This window comes from Pseudophryne corroboree, chromosome 2 (genome assembly GCF_028390025.1).
Source record: "Pseudophryne corroboree isolate aPseCor3 chromosome 2, aPseCor3.hap2, whole genome shotgun sequence".
Classification (NCBI taxonomy): domain Eukaryota; kingdom Metazoa; phylum Chordata; class Amphibia; order Anura; family Myobatrachidae; genus Pseudophryne; species Pseudophryne corroboree.
In genome coordinates, this window is record NC_086445.1 from 634,511,305 (window position 1) to 634,533,386 (window position 22,082).

The following is a 22,082-nucleotide window of genomic DNA, read 5'->3' on the forward strand; positions in this document are numbered from 1 at the left end:
AGGCTGCACTCTGTCCCAAGGACGCACATCTCCCCCTCTTCCCCTGCTTCAAGTGCCCCAGTCAGGCGGGGATCATGTGACGGGGGCGGACCCGGAAATGTTGGTGGAACAGCCGGGGGAGCAGATGGCCAAGGCACCTATGAAGGTAACGGAAGCCTCAATAAGCCACGGCTTATCAGGGCTTATAGGATAACCAGAACGCGATATCATTACCCGCGGTACATTAATTGGATATCCCCCAAATTCCATCTCAGTGGAAATGTAAATTACATCCTGAATAAAACAGCATATTAATGTCTTATGCAGAGTTGGTTGTGAACAACAGATAAAGACAACTTGGCATGGCTAGCAAAATGCGCAACCCTCGTCCTGGAAATAATAGAAGCAGATAAGGAAGGTATACAATAAGAGTTCTGGCTTCACTGCGAGCACAAAATATGGTCAAAAACACAGGACACAAGCCATACACATTACAGTAAATGGCTTGAAAGTGTAGATAATATGTACCTAAGTCACATGGAGTGTGTTGTAAGTAAATGGAAAAAGACGCAAAAATAATTTATATATATTTTTTTTTAATCACACACTAAATAAACATATCAGCAGCTTTCCCCTTCCCAGAGTAGGAAATATGCTTTTATTTTAACAAACGAGTGTTCAGTGCACTGTAATCCTCGTTGCATTAATGCTGTATGAACTTTACTTATTTGTGTGTGTTTTATATGCACTTGGCGAATCAGATGCACCTTCAGCAATCTTATCAAATCACAAGTTGCACCAGGGGTCAAGTACCCACAAGTCATCTGACCCCAAACAGACGTATTTGCCTCCATTTGGTAGCCACATTGGAATGCATCTTGCATCGACACTCTCTTACTGTAATGTGACCACGCTATAGCCCTCATCCTGGTCCCCTTGGAACAGGAAGGAGTAAGTGGTAAATGGGTGCAAGTCACTAAGCCAAAAAAAAGAGCAAAACAGAAAAGTGTAGATTTAAAGTGACATGATTTTCCAATTAAATACGATTCTAGTCTCAACTCGCTGGCCTACAATGCAGATTGTTTTTTTAGTTGCCATTCCAAATGACAGGATATGGATACGTGGATGTATTAGGCAATTTGTTGCCAAATTACACTTATAACTCATTAAACCAGCTCATCTACTGTCTTCTTTTGCATTCAACTCTTTCCTAAATCCTTTTGTTTTTTAAAGCATTACATTTTTTCAATGATGCATTCATTTTTCTTGTTACTTTTATTATTTTCCCACAAAACTTCCTCACTATTGTCTCTTCTTTATTTTTATCCATCTAGACCGTCCAGGACTCATGACTCCCTCCCAGGTGGAAGACATACAAGAAAAGATTCTAAGTGCTCTCAGGTGTCATCTGCAGACATCTCACCCTGACAGCCCTTTCCTCTTTCCAAAACTCCTTCACAAGATGGCTGATTTGCGTCAACTAGTGACAGAGCATGCAGAGCTTGTTCAAAGTATCAAACGCACGGAATCCAGTGCATCACTGCATCCCCTTCTACAGGAGATCTACAGAGACATGTACTGATTACACACAGACATATACAGATGAATACGACTAATGATTCCTTATACCATTTGTATTAACACTTAGAATGAGTATGAATCCTAACAACTCAGAACAGCCATCTTTCCTCCTAACACAGGTGACTGGCATTACCAATCTAGATACAAATCTAAGATCTGTCAATCACCATATTTAAGTAGACAGACCTTAATGATGCGTGTATTCTTTCTGTAGTTTATATACTCACTCAACGTATTCCCAACTGTCCCTGGAATTCTCCACGGGTGAAACTGTGAATAAAAACATGCATTCTGCTTAGTTATCTATAATATTTTTAATGTATTTTTTTGGTGAACTGCTTACTTATACCCCTTTCACACCGCAAACCCGGGTCCGACTCTGTATTTTGAATCCAGGTCAGACCCTTTCACACTACACTTTCAACCCAGATTATTGCAGGGTTGGCTCCTTTTAACTCAACCCGGGTCAGCAATTAAAACAACATGGATGTCATTTTTAAATGGACTTTTTTTGGCTCAGAAAGATGAGGTGTCAGAAGGGGACAAAAGGAGAGGGTGGGGACAGATCACAGCATTGCAGGAATCATGGCTGACAGAGCTATGTTTTTATACACAATTGCATCTTTAACTGTTCCAGTAACATACCTCACAACTGTCTTGTTTTTCGCGGGACAGTCCCGTTTTTTTGGGACTGTCGTGGGGTGGGGTGGGGGGGGGATAGTTTGGAGGCTCCTGTCACTGCTGCTCTGTAGAGCAGCGGTGAATAGACGCTGTGCGCATGCGCACAGCGTTATTCACAAGTGACAGAGGGAGAGGGGGCATGCCATCAGCTTAGAGAGCGCTGGGCATGTCCCCTCAGTGACAGTACAAAAAGGGCGTGAGTCGCGATCACGGCTCTGCCACTAGACCACGCCCCTTTCATATAAACCACACCCCTTTACAGGCACGCATGGGCGAGGTGCGACCCAAGGTCCCTCTTTGTTGTTTTAATAAGTTGTGAGGTATGCAGTAAGCTGCCTAGCAATCTCTGCCTCACCCCTAATTTAATAGTGAAAATCAAAGAAATTCTATGAATTTAGCAGATTTATAAAACAACTTTTGTATGTAATATATTTACAAACTGAAACACGTCAATCAATTAGCTTTGGTGATCTCACGCACAGATGTTAACCTGAAACTCTTGCATGGCCATATTTTTCATAAATATTTCCTCATATTAGTTGCTAACTCAGATCTTCAAATATACCTTTAGAAATGGTCATTATGTTACATTATCAATAGTTAAGATGTATAATTGTCACCATTCCTGAATTCCAGCCAGTGGATGGTTACATATTGAAATGCTACAAAGTGATTGCACGACACGAGAAAGCAGCATGTGATGTGCTACTGTACAAACACTTGCTTTAACACTGCTTCTTTGAGCAATCTTGTCAAATCCAAAATATGCTGCCTCTACTAAAGATATTTTAGCTTATAAAGATTTATTTTGCATAGTGTACCTTATAGAAGCCTTACTTGGTATAAGCTAAATAAACCTTATGTCATCAGATACAATAGAAAAAAAATTGTATAAAAACATATTAAAGCCATGTCTAAAACGTCCTTGTTTGTGTAAACTAATCTGTAAAAGTTTACAATAGTTTAATATATTAAAGCAATAATAATAATGATAATAAATCATTTAATGAAGTGGTTCTCAAACTGCGTGCCGTGTCACCCTGGGGTGCCTCAGGGTACTTGCAGGGGTGCCCTGGGTTGGTTGCCCAGAACCAATTCAAATTAACCTAAGGATATATATGGATATATATATGGATATATATATATATATATATATATATATATAAAAAAACATAATTTACTTAATTTCATTTTTTCCCCCTGAATTTCTCAATTTCTGGCCTAGGGGTGATGTAAAATTCTGATATTCTAGTGCGCTGTAACTCAAAAAAGTTTGGGAACCTCTCAATTAATGTATTGTGAGACCTGATAAATTAATGTGACCCAGTGCCCTAAATAAGAACTATCATTATAAGCATTTTATAATGTGAATAACTAAAATACAATAATACTGATAGTGGTAATTGTTGTCATCAGGGCCGTTGAACGTGTTGCTCCCTGACGAAGCTGCAATAGCGCAGTGAAACACGCGTGTTGGGCACAGTGTGTCCACGTGTGTATATGAATGTTTGTTATATATGATTGTTAAAAAAACTGTTCCCACTTATGAAAAAGACCAGGCTTTATTAGTGAAGGCACGAGTAGGCATACAATGATTAGTGCATGCCAATAGTGCCAGTGGATAGCGGAGAGAGTAGCATCATATACCCACTGACACAGGAGGAAGAGATATCTATATGAGTCTACTCAGACCGGATTGATCTAACAGAGTATGATTGGATTTTAGGCTATACATTAAAAAATCAATCATAAAATAAAATAAATAAATAAATGTATAAGTATGCCCTGATAGCTTCGGATATGCTATATGCAAATGGCAGGATAGACAGCTGTTAAGTGCCATATATGTTAAGTACTATACACGGTATAACACACTGGAACAGCACCAGCCATTTAAGTATTTGTGCAAACCATAATATCTGCACTATTTAATCAGTGTGATGTGAGCAGTCTCCTGTTCTAAGTGGAATGCCATACTTTGTAACAAACACGACTGATAATATATGAGAACAAGAGAATTGCAACATATCCCACAGCTATACTTAACTCAGCACATTGTAGCAAGTTTACTGGCAACATTTACAAGCCAGCTAGCAGCTGAAAAATTACACTAATTGTCAGTGAGACAGCATAGTTTAATCTATGTGTCACAACAAAGTCTAAAATTGAAGACTCTGTGTTGTGTTTTGTTTCCATCCATAATAATAAATCCTTTCTGATAGGTTAGATCTATTTCTTCACACACGTTTATATTTAATGTGTGTAGATTTGAATTACCTGGCATTATAAATTAAATCTCTCATCTACATAAGTGGGAGGGCATACGCTGCCATTCAATGAATGATTCTATCCATACTATTAACCACTGAACCTAGATCAATATCACTATATATACACACATATTTAAGAAGTTGGATCACTATATCCCTACGGGGCAGCCCAATTACACTGTAAAAAATAAGGGTTACTCCCTTTAACAGTGTGGGCTATGTAAGTAATGTTCTGTACTAATAGATAGCTGGCTTTCCAATATAATTGGGGTTGGCATACCTCTAAGGAAAGCAATATATAATGCGGATATTCCCAGCATAATTGAATACTAGTCAAGCACAGTTATAATTGTGGGCTGCGAAATTTGAAAACGGGAATTGCCATATTCCCACCAGCTCAGAGTAAAGAAACACCATTCCAATTTCAGGATCCTTACTATTGATATATATATGTGTGTAAAAATAGAAATCAATACATTCCTTAATAGTAGGTCAGTGACGTATGACCTAGGAATATGGATTCAGTGGGGATAGACTATTTGGGACAATAAAGATCATAGATTCTGGCACCAGTATGCCCATACGGTTATTAAATAAGAGCTAATACTTAAACACACGTGGACACATTTTTTAAAAATCTTTATTCACATTTTTTCATCTCTTTAATTCACATATATGTTAGTACTGTCAAGTTTTTAACTCTATGTTTCACTGTAGTCTGGATCAATGATTCATAATACAATTTAATGCATATCTAATAAAGGCTATATTTTAACTATACTTCTAGTTAGTGCGTCAACATTACAGATTCCTCTGTTTCTTTTTCTCCCCAAACCCCGTTGAACGCAGGGTCAGGTCTGGGTAGTTCTACGGGGCGTGACCTATAACAGGAGGCGTGTCCACATACCCTGAAAAAAAAAAACTCTATGAAAGATAGTTTGTGCATGCTTGTGCATGTAGCCTACAAATACTGGACAGCTTTATTTTTACAAAGTAATTTAGATCTGAATTTGGATACGCCCCTCTCACATCTAAATCTCTCTGCACATTTTTAATCTGCTGCACCTTCAGTGCAACCTGGTTTTGCGAAGGTGTAAAATTACTTTTTTCTTGACTCGCAACTCAGAATCAGGTCCACAAAGTCCAACGTTAAGAACTCACAGCTTATGGTACATAACTGCACCCAGTGCCTTTCACAAAATTCAATAAGTATATCTGCATTAGATAGCAGAGGCAACGCACTCAACACTGAAAAAATAAGATTTTACTTACCGATAAATCTATTTCTCGTAGTCCGTAGTGGATGCTGGGGACTCCGTCAGGACCATGGGGAATAGCGGCTCCGCAGGAGACAGGGCACAAAAGTAAAAGCTTTAGGATCAGGTGGTGTGCACTGGCTCCTCCCCCTATGACCCTCCTCCAAGCCTCAGTTAGGATACTGTGCCCGGACGAGCGTACACAATAAGGAAGGATTTTGAATCCCGGGTAAGACTCATACCAGCCACACCAATCACACTGTACAAACCTGTGATCTGAACCCAGTTAACAGCATGATAACAGCGGAGCCTCTGAAAAGATGGCTCACAACAATAATAACCCGATTTTTGTAACAATAACTATGTACAAGTATTGCAGACAATCCGCACTTGGGATGGGCGCCCAGCATCCACTACGGACTACGAGAAATAGATTTATCGGTAAGTAAAATCTTATTTTCTGACGTCCTAGTGGATGCTGGGGACTCCGTCAGGACCATGGGGATTATACCAAAGCTCCCAAACGGGCGGGAGAGTGCGGATGACTCTGCAGCACCGAATGAGAGAACTCCAGGTCCTCTTTAGCCAGGGTATCAAATTTGTAGAATTTTACAAACGTGTTCTCCCCCGACCACGTAGCTGCTCGGCAGAGTTGTAATGCCGAGACCCCTCGGGCAGCCGCCCAGGATGAGCCCACCTTCCTTGTGGAATGGGCCTTGACAGATTTAGGCTGTGGCAGGCCTGCCACAGAATGTGCAAGTTGAAATGTGCTACAAATCCAACGAGCAATCGTCTGCTTAGAAGCAAGAGCACCCAGATTGTTGGGTGCATACAGGATAACAGCGAGTCAGTTTTCCTGACTCCAGCCGTCCTGGAAACCTATATTTTCAGGGCCCTGACAACATCTAGCAACTTGGAGTCCTCCAAGTCCCTAGTAGCCGCAGGTACCACAATAAGCTGGTTCAGGTGAAACGCTGACACCACCTTAGGAAGAAACTGGGGACGAGTCCGCAGCTCTGCCCTGTCCGAATGGACAATCAGATATGGCTTTTGTGAGACAAAGCCGCCAATTCTGACACTCGCCTGGCCGAGGCCAGGGCCAACAGCATGGTCACTTTTCATGTGAGATATTTCATATCCACAGATTTGAGCGGTTTAAAATGTGATTTGAGGAATCCCAGAACTACGTTGAGATCCCACAGTGCCACTGGAGGCACAAAAAGGGGGTTGTATATGCAATACTCCCTTGACAAACTTCTGGACTTCAGGAACTGAAGCCAATTCTTTCTGGAAGAAATTGACAGGGCCGAAATTTGAACCTTAATGGACCCCAATTTGAGGCCCATAGACACTCCTGTTTGCAGGAAATGCAGGAATCGACCGAGTTGAAATTTCTTCGTGGGGCCTTCCTGGCCTCACACCACGCAACATATTTTCGCCACATGTGGTGATAATGTTTTGCGGTCACCTCCTTCCTGGCTTTGACCAGGGTAGGAATGACCTCTTCCGGAATGCCTTTTTCCCTTAGGATCTGGCGTTCCACCGCCATGCCGTCAAACGCAGCCGCGGTAAGTCTTGGAACAGACCTGGTACTTGCTGAAGCAAATCCCTTCTTAGCGGCAGAGGCCATGAGTCCTCTGTGAGCATTTCTTGAAGTTCCGGGTGCCACGTCCTTCTTGGCCAATCCGGAGCCACGAGTATAGTTCTTACTCTTCTACGTCTTATAATTCTCAGTACCTTGGTTATGAGAAGCAGAGGGAGGAACACATACACCGACTGGTACACCCACGGTGTTACCAGAACGTCCACAGATATTGCTTGAGGGTCTCTTGACCTGGCGCAATACCTGTCCAGTTTTTTGTTCAGGCGGGACGCCATCATGTCCACCTTTGGTCTTTCCCAACGGTTCACAATCATGTGGAATACTTCCCGATGAAGTCCCCACTCTCCCGGGTGGAGGTCGTGCCTGCTGAGGAAGTCTGCTTCCCAGTTGTCCACTCCCGGAATGAACACTGCTGACAGTGCTATGACATGATTTTTCGCCCAGCGAAGAATCCTTGCAGTTTCTGCCATTGCCCTCCTGCTTCTTGTGCCGCCCTGTCTGTTTACGTGGGCGACTGCCGTGATGTTGTCCCACTGGATCAATACCGGCTGACCTTGAAGCAGAGGTCTTGCTAAGCTTAGAACATTGTAAATTGCCCTTAGCTCCAGTATATTTATGTGGAGAGAAGTCTCCAGACTTGATCACACTCCCTGGAAATTTTTTCCCTGTGTGACTGCTCCCCAGCCTCTCAGGCTGGCATCCGTGGTCACCAGGACCCAGTCCTGAATGCCGAGTCTGCGGCCCTTTAGTAGATGAGCACTCTGCAGCCACCGCAGAAGAAACACCCTTGTCCTTGGAGACAGGGTTATCCGCTGATGCATCTGAAGATGCGATCCGGACCATTTTTCCAGCAGATCCCACTGAAAAGTTCTTGCGTGAAATCTACCGAATGGAATCGCTTCGTAAGAAGCCACCATTTTTCCCAGGACCCTTGTGCAATGATGCACTGACACTTTTCCTGGTTTTAGGAGGTTCCTGACTAGCTCGGATAACTCCCTGGCTTTCTTCTCCGGGAGAAACACCTTTTTCTGGACTGTGTCCAGAATCATCCCTAGGAACAGCAGACGTGTCGTCGGAAACAGCTGCGGTTTTGGAATATTTAGAATCCACCCGTGCTGTCGTAGAACTACTTGAGATAGTGCTACTCCGACCTCCAACTGTTCTCTGGACCTTGCCCCTATCAGGAGATCGTCCATTTTCTTTGAAGAAGAATCATCATTTCGGCCATTACCTTGGTAAGGACCCGGGGTGCCGTGGACAATCCAACCGGCAGCGTCTGAAACTGATAGTGACAGTTCTGTACCACGAACCTGAGGTACCCTTGGTGAGAAGGGCAAATTGGGACATGGAGGTAAGCATCCCTGATGTCCCGGGACACCATATAGTCCCCTTCTTCCTGGTTCGCTATCACTGCTCTGAGTGACTCCATCTTGATTTGAACCTTTGTATGCAAGTGTTCAACTATTTCAGATTTAGAATAGGTCTCACCGAGCAGTCTGGCTTCAGTACCACAATATAGTGTGGAATAATACCCCTTTCCTTGTTGTAGGAGGGGTACTTTGATTATCACCTGCTGGGAATACAGCTTGTGAATTGTTTCCACTACTGCCTCCCTGTCGGAGGGAGACGTTGGTAAAGCAGACTTCAGGAACCTGCGAGGGGGAGACGTCTCGAATTTCCAATCTGTACCCCTGGGATACTACTTGTAGGATCCAGGGGTCCACTTGCGAGTGAGCCCACTGCGTGCTGAAACTCTTGAGACGACCCCCCCACCGCACCTGAGTCCGCTTGTACGGCCCCAGCATCATGCTGAGGACTTGGCAGAAGCGGTGGAGGGCTTCTGTTTCTGGGAATGGGCTGCCTGCTGCAGTCTTCTTCCCTTTCCTCTATCCCATGGCAGATATGACTGGCCTTTTGCCCGCTTGCCCTTATGGGGACGAAAGGACTGAGGCTGAAAAGACGTTGTCTTTTTCTCCTTTATACGGCAATACTTCCATGTGCCGTTTGGAATCTGCATCACCTGACCACTGTCGTGTCCATAAACAACTTCTGGCAGATATGGACATCGCACTTACTCTTGATGCCAGAGTGCAAATATCCCTCTGTGCATCTCGCATATATAGAAATGCATCCTTTAAATGCTCTATAGTCCATAAAATACTGTCCCTGTCAAGGGTATCAATATTTTCAGTCAGGGAATCCGACCAAGCCACCCCAGCGCTGCACATCCAGGCTGAGGCGATCGCTGGTCGCAGTATAACACCAGTATGTGTGTATATACTTTTTAGGATATTTTCCAGCCTCCTATCAGCTGGCTCCTTGAGGGCGGCCCTATCTGGAGACGGTACCGCCACTTGTTTTGATAAGCGTGTGAGCGCCTTATCCACCCTAAGGGGTGTTTCCCAACGCGCCCTAACTTCTGGCAGGAAAGGGTATACCGCCAATAATTTTCTATCGGGGGAAACCCACGCATCATCACACACTTCATTTAATTTATCTGATTCAGGAAAAACTACAGGTAGTTTTTGCACACTCCACATAATACCCTTTTTTGTGGTACCTGTAGTATCAGAAATATGTAACACCTCCTTCATTGCCCTTAACAAGTAACGTGTGGCCCTAAAGGAAAATACGTTTGTTTCTTCACCGTCGACACTGGAGTCAGTGTCCGTGTCTGTGTCGACCGACTGAGGTAAAAGGACGTTTTAACGCCCCTGACGGTGTTTGAGACGCCTGGACAGGTACTAATTGGTTTGCCGGCCGTCTCATGTCGTCAACCGACCTTGCAGCGTGTTGACATTATCACGTAATTCCTTAAATAAGCCATCCATTCCGGTGTCGACTCCCTAGAGAGTGACATCACCATTACAGGCAATTGCTCCGCCTCCTCACCAACATCGTCCTCATACATGTCGACACACACGTACCGACACACAGCACACACACAGGGAATGCTCTGATAGAGGACAGGACCCCACTAGCCCTTTGGGGAGACAGAGGGAGAGTTTGCCAGCACACACCAAAAACGCTATAATTATACAGGGACAACCTTTATATAAGTGTTTTTCCCTTATAGCATTTTAATATATATATAGTCATATCGCCAAATAAGTGCCCCCCCTCTCTGTTTTAACCCTGTTTCTGTAGTGCAGTGCAGGGGAGAGCCTGGGAGCCTTCCTACCAGCATTTCTGTGAGGGAAAATGGCGCTGTGTGCTGAGGAGAATAGGCCCCGCCCCCTTTTCGGCGGGCTTCTTCTCCCGTTTTTCTGAGACCTGGCAGGGGTTAAATACATCCATATAGCCCCCAGGGGCTATATGTGATGTATTTTTAGCCAGAATAAGGTACTATCATTGCTGCCCAGGGCGCCCCCCCAGTGCCCTGCACCCTCAGTGACCGCTGCTATGAAGTGTGCTGACAACAATGGCGCACAGCTGCAGTGCTGTGCGCTACCTTATGAAGACTGAAAAGTCTTCTGCCGCCGGTTTCTGGACCTCTTCACTTTTCGGCATCTGCAAGGGGGTCGGCGGTGCGGCTCCGGGACGAACCCCAGGGTGAGACCTGTGTTCCGACTCCGTCTGGAGCTAATGGTGTCCAGTAGCCTAAGAAGCCAATCCATCCGGCACGCAGGCGAGTTCACTTCTCTCCCCTAAGTCCCTCGATGCAGTGAGCCTGTTGCCAGCAGGACTCACTGAAAATAAAAAACCTAACAAAACTTTTACTCTAAGCAGCTCTTTAGGAGAGCCACCTAGATTGCACCCTTCTCGGCCGGGCACAAAAATCTAACTGAGGCTTGGAGGAGGGTCATAGGGGGAGGAGCCAGTACACACCACCTGATCCTAAAGCTTTTACTTTTGTGCCCTGTCTCCTGCGGAGCCGCTATTCCCCATGGTCCTGACGGAGTCCCCAGCATCCACTAGGACGTCAGAGAAACTACTGTATGCTAGACAGAAACCGTGTGTATTGTACTATTAACTGTACTGTGTTACCATGGTCTTGTTATTTGCTCTATGTACAGTCAGTGATGTGGACCACATGTCTATCTGTCTATCTATCCGGGGACATGTGGTGAGGTAAATGACTGAGGAGGCACTGGCTAGCACAAGAGACAGATTTACACACAATACATGACCCCAAGGGTTCATGTGGGCATTATACACAGGTGCAGCAGCATATACTGCTTGGAAGTTTGGTGAGTTTTGATCCGAGATGTGTGGAAAAGATAGGCAAGTAGGCACGGTCTCACCTGCCACAGACTTTTTACTCTAGAGTTTTGACTATAAAAATGATTAGAATAATACAAAGAAGCTATTTGTAACAAATTCTTTGAATTTTTTTATATACTTTACATAGTCAAAATTCTGGCTTATACAGTACGTTAGTATGACAGGAAAGGCTCTTCCTCACCTCAAAAGATATTTCTAATATATTCTTTGTATTTTTCATATACTTTATATACTCAAAACTCTGGCTTATACAGTACGTTAGTATGACAGGTGTCAGGTCCGGGTGTTTTTGTGAATCCGTTAACCCGGGACCAACCACAGGTGTAGGTGCTGGGCTATGAAGAAAGCAGGGAGGACGAAGAAAGTTCCGATTCATATATTTATTCAAAATAACAATTCAGTAAAGAGTTAACTGACAAGTTGTTAATCATCATATTATACTGAAGTATTGCAGGAATAATATGCAAGAGAAAACTCAAAAATACATAAAAGAAATGTTCATGGAAACATATGCAAAACAAGCTGATGAATAAATGTTGGATTGTCCAAATATAAACGAGCTTTGATGCTGAACTGCAGAATATGATTAACTGGATAATGCAGACATGAAGAGATAACTGTAAGGATTTGCAATGGAGTTTTGAGAGTTAACTGAGAGACTGAAGAATTATCCTTGTTATGACAACATAGCAAATATAAACAAGCTTTGATGCTGAACTGCAGATTGTGTTTAACTGGTTAATGCAGACATGGAGAATTAACTGTAAGAATTGGCAATGGAGCTTTGAGAGTTAACTGAGAGACTGATGAATTATCCTTGTAATGACAACATAGCAAATAAAAGTACTGAATTGGGTTACTTGCGGGTTCCGGAGATCACTGTGAAACTGTAGTAGAAGACAAGGTGATGAATGGGTTAAATGCAGAGTTGAACAAACGAACAGCTGAGAGAAACAGAATCCTCCAGACTTTGAATGATAGGCAGACTGACAAGGTAACCTCATGCAGGACACTGGGAATCCAACTATTTCCAATAGGAGTGCAATTAACTGACAGCACAGCAGAGAGCCGGTGGATCTTTCAGCAGTGAAGGCTGCAGACGGACCTCTGGGAACGGAGGCAATATCTGGACCACGGGAATCACACAGGAATGCACGGAGAGAGCTCAGAGCTAGAGCACAGCTTTGATACAACAAAGCACTGGCCCAGAGTAACATAATCCCAGCCTACTTAAAGGCAGCACAAGCACGGGATTGGCTTACACCTGCCCACAGGTGTTTTCACAAGTGCTCTGTATTAGCTATTTGGTCTCCAACATGGCCACCTCCTATACAGCAGACACACCGCAGTGCCTTAGGCCATTTGGTCCCCGCACTCACAGTTCCCAGACTCTGCATTACCTGTGCCATTGATCACGCCGTGTCCCCACACGGGCGCACAGCACCGCGAGCAACCGCACTGGCAACGGATGAACCCCAGAACCCGCAGAGGTAAGAGACCGGTTCGTGACAACAGGAAAGGCTCTGCCTCAACCCACCGCATGTCACTGGATTCAAGTTCGGAACATCATTAAACTTGTTGAGAACATTAGTGTACCCTTGCGGACTCCTACACCTGCCATGCTTTGGGCACGTGTTCTGAACTTGAACCCATATATACATCTATAAATCTATAGCCTCAAGTTCAGGACATGGGGCTAGTGGTTTCACTATTCATGTGGACATCTAATGAGAATAGTAACCTGTGGAGAGAGGAGCAAGCCTGCAAGGGCAGTGGCAAATTTCCCATTAGGCACGTGCCTAGGGGCGGCACGTGTTTGGGGCGGCACTTAAATGCTTGTGTTGGTAATGTCAGCCCAAAATGTACCAGTAACTAGTACTGCTAAATATTTCCACTGTACTGTACCATATGCCAAAATGAATGGCGTATAAATGGGTAAGACATGCACATATTGCCCCTGCATAAAATAAAAATATGTATAAAAATAAAAAGTCATAGTGGCGTTTTTTATTATCCCGTTTACTTGGCTATCATCAAATGAGGGCTTCTAACTATAAAAAGGGGCGGTTGCTCCCTGGGCACTTCCTTACAGGAAATAATAATATAAATACCATCCAGAAATAATAAAGAATAGGGGGTAATCATTAATTTACAATATTGCAATGTGGATGGAAGATGTTTCTATTCACCGTAGCAATAATTAATACAAGTATTTATAAAAACAGAAAATTGGCAATAGAAACTGAAGTTAGGGAAAGAAAGGGGTGGCAACAATTCCTAAGACCGGTATACACAAGACAAAAACACACATATACACACAATTATACAACAAGTATCTATTGCACCAAAATGCGCTGAATGCGTCTTATAGGCCCTACACACTGGCCGATCCGCCGCCGAGCTGCCCGATGGCGGATACGGCCGACGGGCGACCCGGCGGCAGTGATGGGGGGAGTGAAGTTTCTTCACTCCCCCCATCACCCGGCTGCATTGAAGTGCAGGCAAATATGGACGAGATCGTCCATATTGGCCTGCATGTACAGCCGACGGGGGACCAGCGATGAACGAGCGCGGGGCCGCACATCGTTCATCGCTGGAGCCTCCACACTGCACGATCTGAACGTTATCTCGTTCATTAATGAACGAGATCGTTCATATCGTGCAGTCATGTCGGCCAGTGTGTAGGGCCCTTTACTCTTGTGTGCTTACTTCTTCAAATAATATCTGTTTATCTGGATTGTGAACCCAACGATTTCCTCCTGGGTTTTCTGTATGCAGAGGTCCAGTGTATCAATATACTCGTCCTAAAACGACAAAGTCCCATACTGTGCCCTGTAATAGTTGCCAGGCGGATTAGCTGTCCGCGTGCATTTACCCCTGCGAGTGGTGCTTAAGTAAGGTGGAAACAATATCCTTACCTCCTCCGGGGTTTGCTCAAAAGGGCTGGTGAAATCACCTGTGTACGGTGGTGAATGTCCGTTCCTTGTAAATGGATGCAGTGTTTGCCTCGCTGTGCTGTCAGGGGATCAGTTCAGTAATCAACGCATTTCGCCTAATTCAGGCTTTGTTGGGATACCAGATAGCTTGATCTTCTAACCTTTCCCCGGGTATGTAGTGGTCATTTGTTTCACGTTGATGGGACACTTCTGTATCTTTGCGTTCCAGCTGTCTCCCTGCTTTATTGAGATACGGCTGGGGATCCAGAGTCCTGTAGTGTCTGTGTGTGTCTCTCTCCAAATTGGCTTATAACTAATCAACAAAAATAAAAAAAATAGGCAGGTGGCGGTTACTGCATATACACTGCAAGGGTACACTATTTAATGTTCTGAATAAGTTATAATAAGAATTTACTTACCGATAATTCTATTTCTCGGAGTCCGTAGTGGATGCTGGGGTTCCTGAAAGGACCATGGGGAATAGCGGCTCCGCAGGAGACAGGGCACAAAAAGTAAAGCTTTAGGATCAGGTGGTGTGCACTGGCTCCTCCCCCTATGACCCTCCTCCAAGCCTCAGTTAGGATACTGTGCCCGGACAAGCGTACACAATAAGGAAGGATTTTGAATCCCGGGTAAGACTCCTACCAGCCACACCAATCACACTGTACAACCTGTGATCTGAACCCAGTTAACAGTATGATAACAGCGGAGCCTCTGAAAAGATGGCTCACAACAATAATAACCCGATTTTTGTAACTATGTACAAGTATTGCAGATAATCCGCACTTGGGATGGGCGCCCAGCATCCACTACGGACTCCGAGAAATAGAATTATCGGTAAGTAAATTCTTATTTTCTCTATCGTCCTAGTGGATGCTGGGGTTCCTGAAAGGACCATGGGGATTATACCAAAGCTCCCAAACGGGCGGGAGAGTGCGGATGACTCTGCAGCACCGAATGAGAGAACTCCAGGTCCTCCTTAGCCAGGGTATCAAATTTGTAGGATTTTACAAACGTGTTTGCCCCTGACTAAATAGCCGCTCGGCAAAGTTGTAAAGCCGAGACCCCTCGGGCAGCCGCCCAAGATGAGCCCACCTTCCTTGTGGAATGGGCATTTACATATTTTGGCTGTGGCAGGCCTGCCACAGAATGTGCAAGCTGAATTGTATTACCCATTCAACTAGCAATAGTCTGCTTAGAAGCAAGAGCACCCAGATTGTTGGGTGCATACAGGATAACAGCAAGTCAGTTTTCCTGACTCCAGCCGTCCTGGAACCTATATTTTCAGGGCCCTGACAACATCTAGCAACTTGGAGTCCTCCAAGTCCCTAGTAGGTGCAAGGCACCACAATAAGCTGGTTCAGGTGAAACACTGACACCACCTTAGGGAGAGAACTGGGGACGAGTCCGCAGCTCTGCCCTGTCCAAATGGACAAACAGATATGGGCTTTTTTGAGAAAAAAACCACCAATTTGACACTCGCCTGGTCCAGGCCAGGGCCAAGAGCATGGTCACTTTTCATGTGAGATGCTTCAAAACCACAGATTTGACTGGTTTTAAACCAATGTGATTTGAGGAATCCCAGAACTACGTTGAGATCCCACAGTGCCACTGGAGGCACAAAAGGGGTTGTATATGCAATACTCCCTTGACAAACTTCTGGACTTCAGGAACTGAAGCCAATTCTTTCTGGAAGAAAATCGACAGGGCCGAAATTTGAACCTTAATGGACCCCAATTTGAGGCCCATAGACACTCCTGTTTGCAGGAAATGTAGGAATCGACCGAGTTGAAATTTCTTCGTGGGGCCTTTCTGGTCTCGCACCACGCAACATATTTTTTCCACATGTGGTGATAATGTTGTGCGGTCACCTCCTTTCTGGCTTTGACCAGGGTAGGAATGACCTCTTCCGGAATGCCTTTTTCCCTTAGGATCCGGCGTTCCACCGCCATGCCGTCAAACGCAGCTGCGGTAAGTCTTGGAACAGACATGGTACTTGCTGAAACAAGTCCCTTCTTAGCGGCAGAGGCCATAAGTCCTCTGTGAGCATCTCTTGAAGTTCCGGGTACCAAGTCCTTCTTGGCCAATCCGGAGCCATGAGTATAGTTCTTACTCCTCTACGTCTTATAATTCTCAGTACCTTAGGTATGATAAGCAGAGGATGGAACACATACAACGACTGGTACACCCACGGTGTTACCAGAACGTCCACAGCTATTGCCTGAGGGTCTCTTAACCTGGCGCAATACCTGTCCCGTTTTTTGTTCAGACGGGACGCCATCATGTCCACCTTTGGTATTTCCCAACGGTTTACAATCATGTGGAAAACTTCCCGATGAAGTTTCCACTCTGCCGGGTGGAGGTCGTGCCTGCTGAGGAAGTCTGCTTCCCAGTTTCCATTCCCGGAATGAAACACTGCTGACAGTGCTATCACATGATTTTCCGCCCAGCGAAAAGTCCTTGCAGTTTTTGCCATTGCCCTCCTGCTTCTTGTGCCGCCCTGTCTATTTACGTGGGCGACTGCCGTGATGTTTTTCCCACTGGATCAATACCGGCTGACCTTGAAGCAGAGGTCTTGCTAAGCTTAGAGCATTATAAATTTAGCCTTAGCTCCAGTATATTTATGTGGAGAAAAGTCTCCAGACTTGATCACACTCCCTGGAAATTTTTTTCTTTGTGTGACTGCTCCCCAGCCTCTCGGGCTGGCCTCTGTGGTCACCAGCATCCAATCCTGAATGCCGAATCTGCGGCCCTCTAGAAGATGAGCACTCTGTAACCACCACAGGAGAGACACCCTTGTCCTTGGATATAGGGTTATCCGCTGATGCATCTGAAGATGCGATCCGGACCATTTGTCCAGCAGATCCCACTGAAAAGTTCTTGCGTGAAATCTGCCGAATGGAATTGCTTCGTAGGAAGTCACCATTTTTACCATGGCCCTTGTGCAATGATGCACTGATTTTAGGAGGTTCCTGACTAGCTCGGATAACTCCCTGGCTTTCTCTTCCGAGAGAAACACCTTTTTCTGGACTGTGTCCAGAATCATCCCTAAGCACAGGAGACTTGTCGTCGGGATCAGCTGCGATTTTGGAATATTTAGAATCCACCCGTGCTGTTGTAGCAGTATCCGAGATAGTGCTACTCCGACCTCCAACTGTTCCCTGGACTTTGCCCTTATCAGGAGATCGTCCAAGTAAGGGATAATTAAGACGCCTTTTCTTCGAAGAAGAATCATCATTTCGGCCATTACCTTGGTAAAGACCCGGGGTGCCGTGGACAATCCAAACGGCAGCGTCTGAAACTGATAGTGACAGTTCTGTACCACGAACCTGAGGTACCCTTAGTAATAAGGGCAATTTTGGGACATGGAGGTAAGCATCCCTGATGTCTCGGGACACCATATAGTCCCCTTCTTCCTGGTTCGTTATCACTGCTCTGAGTGACTCCATCTTGATTTGAACCTTTGTAAGTGTTCAAATTTTTTTAGATTTAGAATAGGTCTCACCTAGCCTTCTGGCTTCAGTACCACAATATAGTGTGGAATAATACCCCTTTTCTTGTTGTAGGAGGGGTAATTTAATTATCACCTGCTGGGAATACAGCTTGTGAATTGTTTCCCATACTGCCTCCTTGTCGGAGGGAGACCTTGGTAAAGCAGACTTCAGGAGCCTGCGAAGGGGAAACGTCTCGACATTCCAATCTGTACCCCTGGGATACTACTTGTAGGATCCAGGGGTCCTGTACGGTCTCAGCGTCATGCTGAGAGCTTGTCAGAAGCGGTGGAACGCTTCTGTTCCTGGGAATGGGCTGCCTGCTGCAGTCTTCTTCCCTTTCCTCTATCCCTGGGCAGATATGACTCTTATAGGGACGAAAGGACTGAGGCTGAAAAGACGGTGTCTTTTTCTGCAGAGATGTGACTTAGGGTAAAAACGGTGGATTTTCCAGCAGTTGCCTTGGCCACCAGGTCCGATGGACCGACCCCAAATAACTCCTCTTCCTTTATACGGCAATACACCTTTGTGCCGTTTGGAATCTGCATCACCTGACCACTGTCGTGTCCATAAACATCTTCTGGCAGATATGGACATCGCACTTACTCTTGATGCCAGAGTGCAAATATCCTCTGTGCATCTCGCATATATAGAAATGCATCCTTTAAATGCTCTATAGTCAATAAAATACTGTCCCTGTCAAGGGTATCAATATTTTTAGTCAGGGAATCCGAACAAGCCACCCCAGCTCTGCACATCCAGGCTGAGGCGATCGTTGGTCGCAGTATAACACCAGTATGTGTGTATATACTTTTTATGATATTTTCCAGCCTCCTGTCAGCTGGCTCCTTGAGGACGGCCCTATCTATAGACGGTACCGCCACTTGTTTTGATAAGCGTGTGAGCGCCTTATCCACCCTAAGGGGTGTTTCCCAACGCGCCCTAACATCTGGCGGGAAAGGGTATACCGCCAATAATTTTCTATCGGGGGGAACCCACGCATCATCACACACTTCATTTAATTTATCTGATTCAGGAAAAACTACGGTAGTTTTTTCACATCCCACATAATACCCTCTTTTGTGGTACTTGTAGTATCAGAAATATGTAACACCTCCTTCATTGCCCTTAACGTGTGGCCCTAATAAGGAATACGTTTGTTTATTCACCGTCGACACTGGATTCAGTGTCCGTGTCTGTGTCGACCGACTAAAGTAAACGGGCGTTTTAAAACTCCTGACGTGTTTTTGAGACGTCTGGACCGGTACTAATTGTTTGTCGGTCGTCTCATGTCGTCAACCGACCTTGCAGCGTGTTGACATTATCACGTAATTCCCTAAATAAGCCATCCATTCCGGTGTCGACTCCCTAGAGAGTGACATCACCATTACAGGCAATTGCTCCGCCTCCTCACCAACATCGTCCTCATACATGTCGACACACACGTACCGACACACAGCACACACACAGGGAATGCTCTGATAGAGGACAGGACCCACTAGCCCTTTGGAGAGACAGAGGGAGAGTTTGCCAGCACACACCAAAAACGCTATAATTATATAGGGACAACCTTATATAAGTGTTTTCCCTTATAGCATCTTTTTTATATATTTCTTACGCCAAATTAGTGCCCCCCCCCTCTCTGTTTTAACCCTGTTTCTGTAGTGCAGTGCAGGGGAGAGCCTGGGAGCCTTCCCTCCAGCCTTTCTGTGAGGGAAAATGGCGCTGTGTGCTGAGGAGATAGGCCCCGCCCCTTTTTCGGCGGCCTCGTCTCCCGCTCTTTAACGGATTATGGCAGGGGTTAAATATCTCCATATAGCCCCCGGAGGCTATATGTGAGGTATTTTTTGCCAAAAATAGGTTTACATTTGCCTCCCAGGGCGCCCCCCTCCCAGCGCCCTGCACCCTCAGTGACTGCCGTGTGAAGTGTGCTGAGAGGAAATGGCGCACAGCTGCAGTGCTGTGCGCTACCTTAAGAAGACTGAGGAGTCTTCTGCCGCCGATTCTGGACCTTCTTCTCGTTTCAGCATCTGCAAGGGGGCCGGCGGCGAGGCTCCGGTGACCATCCAGGCTGTACCTGTGATCGTCCCTCTGGAGCTAATGTCCAGTAGCCAAAGAAGCCAATCCATCCTGCACGCAGGTGAGTTCACTTCTTCTCCCCTAAGTCCCTCGTTGCAGTGATCCTGTTGCCAGCAGGACTCACTGTAAAATAAAAAACCTAAGCTAAACTTTTCTAAGCAACTCTTTAGGAGAGCCACCTAGATTGCACCCTTCTCGGCCGGGCACAAAAATCTAACTGAGGCTTGGAGGAGGGTCATAGGGGGAGGAGCCAGTGCACACCACCTGATCCTAAAGCTTTACTTTTTGTGCCCTGTCTCCTGCGGAGCCGCTATTCCCCATGGTCCTTTCAGGAACCCCAGCATCCACTAGGACGATAGAGAAATGATGTTCCGAAGCAGTCTAGTTATGCTAATCCAGGGGGTCCCATGTTCTGAACTTGTATTATATCACCAGTATACTAGACACGGTTTACGCCATGTCACCTTGGTCCCCCCCCCCCCCCTTCTCCACCGTCCCCCATTTTATCAGGATCTTTTGCATGCTCCACCCCCTACATGTATGGCTTCTTCAATTCAAAGTTGTCATTACCTACAGTACATGAGGACTGTTGAATATGCGGCGGAGAACTTCAGCTTTCAACTTATGGGTTGCACCCCATCTTTTTTTTCTCAGGAAACCTAGATAACCTTTGCTATTATGTACATAAGGAGAGAGGTAGATCGAGATAGAGACTATTCGCAATTGTTTAAGGGTAAACATTGATGTAGTCAAAGTGCTTTTTAGCGATGTTTTGGAATACAACTGAAAGCAAGGACATTATTACCAGAGACTTAAATACATTTTTTTTATACCATATACGTACTAATATTGTTTAGAAAAAAATGTATCTAAAGTAGAACATTATTGTAAGCGGACATATTTTTCTTTGAAAGTTTAAAATATTTAATAAGCAAAATAAACTTACTAACTTTTTGAAAGAGTCCTTTCATTTTTTTGTTGTATTTTTGTACTGGTTTATTCATTGAAGTTGATATCTGTATTCCGTGGCTTATAAATTATATGGCGCACTACAAATGCCAGAGTGGCAACGTTTGCTGCAAGGAGCCGATCAGGACCGTTCCGGTTTTTACCCAATCCCGTTTATACGTACAATAAAAACAAAACCTACACTATAGAAATACAGCAGCACATCCCATGTAATGAAATTCTCTTGGGCAGCAGCAGTATCTTGAATGGAATGCGAAGAGACACGTCACTTTTGGTTTGATGATGTAGAGACGAGCGTCATATATACACCCGAGTGAGGCGCCCGCAGGGTGGAGTCGCGGACTGACACGGCGGGAATCTATAAAAGCGCCTTGTGACGGCTGCTGGGGCTTTTTGTTCCCGGTATCAGTGTGAGGTGACATGGCATCTGCAATGGCCAATGGCGGGGGAGCCAGCTCGAGGATGCCGTGCAGGTGCGTGGATGGTGGGGAGGGGTCTTGTGGCTTAAGTGTATTGGAAAGGTCATTGCACAGTGCTTGAGCTAGTTTTGCATTAATTAAAATGCTTGGCACTTTGCGTAGCAATGTCATGTAATAGGTTTTCCAAATTGCTTTACAAACCGATATAGTAGTAATCCTGCATGAGCGATGGTGTCTAAACTTGTTGCACACTTGACATTTTAATGCGCTTTCATGTTTTAATGATCTGTGAGACTGATGCATCCACTTATCCATTGTGCTCGCTATTTGTTTTAGTGGCCCTTCATAATTGTATTTTTCTTTCTCCCCCTTATCCCAGTGAATTAGTATTTCCTATTACCTGAGTGAAGGGTTATTGTGTTTATAATGTGTTATATCCTGAGCACTAGTAGGTGGTATGATGTCATTAGTGGCTTATAATTATGGTATCCGGTCATGTGACCAGCGCTCGGGATCTTGGTCGGTCACCATGTCAACGCTGGGATCACGAGCGATCAAAAGGCGGGGCTAACGGACTATTCCCACTCATGGCTG

The 22,082-nt window shown here is 45.1% G+C and overlaps 2 protein-coding genes and 1 long non-coding RNA gene across 7 annotated transcripts in view; 2 read left to right on the plus strand and 1 right to left on the minus strand.

Annotated features, from left to right (window-relative positions):
- PPARD (peroxisome proliferator activated receptor delta) overlaps positions 1 to 1,858 on the plus strand; it is a 218,593-nt gene extending 216,735 nt beyond the window's left edge. For all 3 annotated transcript variants that reach the window (XM_063954923.1, XM_063954924.1, XM_063954925.1), the window contains exon 6: positions 1,314 to 1,858. In XM_063954923.1, the coding sequence (XP_063810993.1) occupies positions 1,314 to 1,561 (248 nt within the window). In that variant the 3' untranslated portion in view covers positions 1,562 to 1,858. The remainder of the gene's footprint in view (positions 1 to 1,313) is intronic.
- A 3,304-nt stretch (positions 1,859 to 5,162) lies between these two features.
- On the minus strand, positions 5,163 to 21,538 carry LOC135041313 (uncharacterized). 2 transcript variants are annotated; one of them, XR_010235021.1, is made up of 3 exons: positions 21,251 to 21,538; positions 14,513 to 14,843; positions 5,163 to 5,419 (listed from the first exon to the last, which is right to left on the minus strand). It is a non-coding gene; the product is annotated as an uncharacterized LOC135041313 (long non-coding RNA). The 2 variants fall into 2 exon arrangements; XR_010235015.1 differs by lacking the exon at positions 21,251 to 21,538 and adding an exon at positions 21,051 to 21,240.
- The window catches only part of LOC135041287 (E3 ubiquitin-protein ligase makorin-2-like), a 315,422-nt gene continuing 314,749 nt past the window's right edge, over positions 21,410 to 22,082 (plus strand). Inside the window, exon 1 of one of the 2 annotated variants that reach the window (XM_063954927.1) lies at positions 21,410 to 21,542. In XM_063954927.1, the coding sequence (XP_063810997.1) occupies positions 21,490 to 21,542 (53 nt within the window). In that variant the 5' untranslated portion in view covers positions 21,410 to 21,489. The remainder of the gene's footprint in view (positions 21,543 to 22,082) is intronic. The other variant, XM_063954926.1, reaches the window with a different exon arrangement.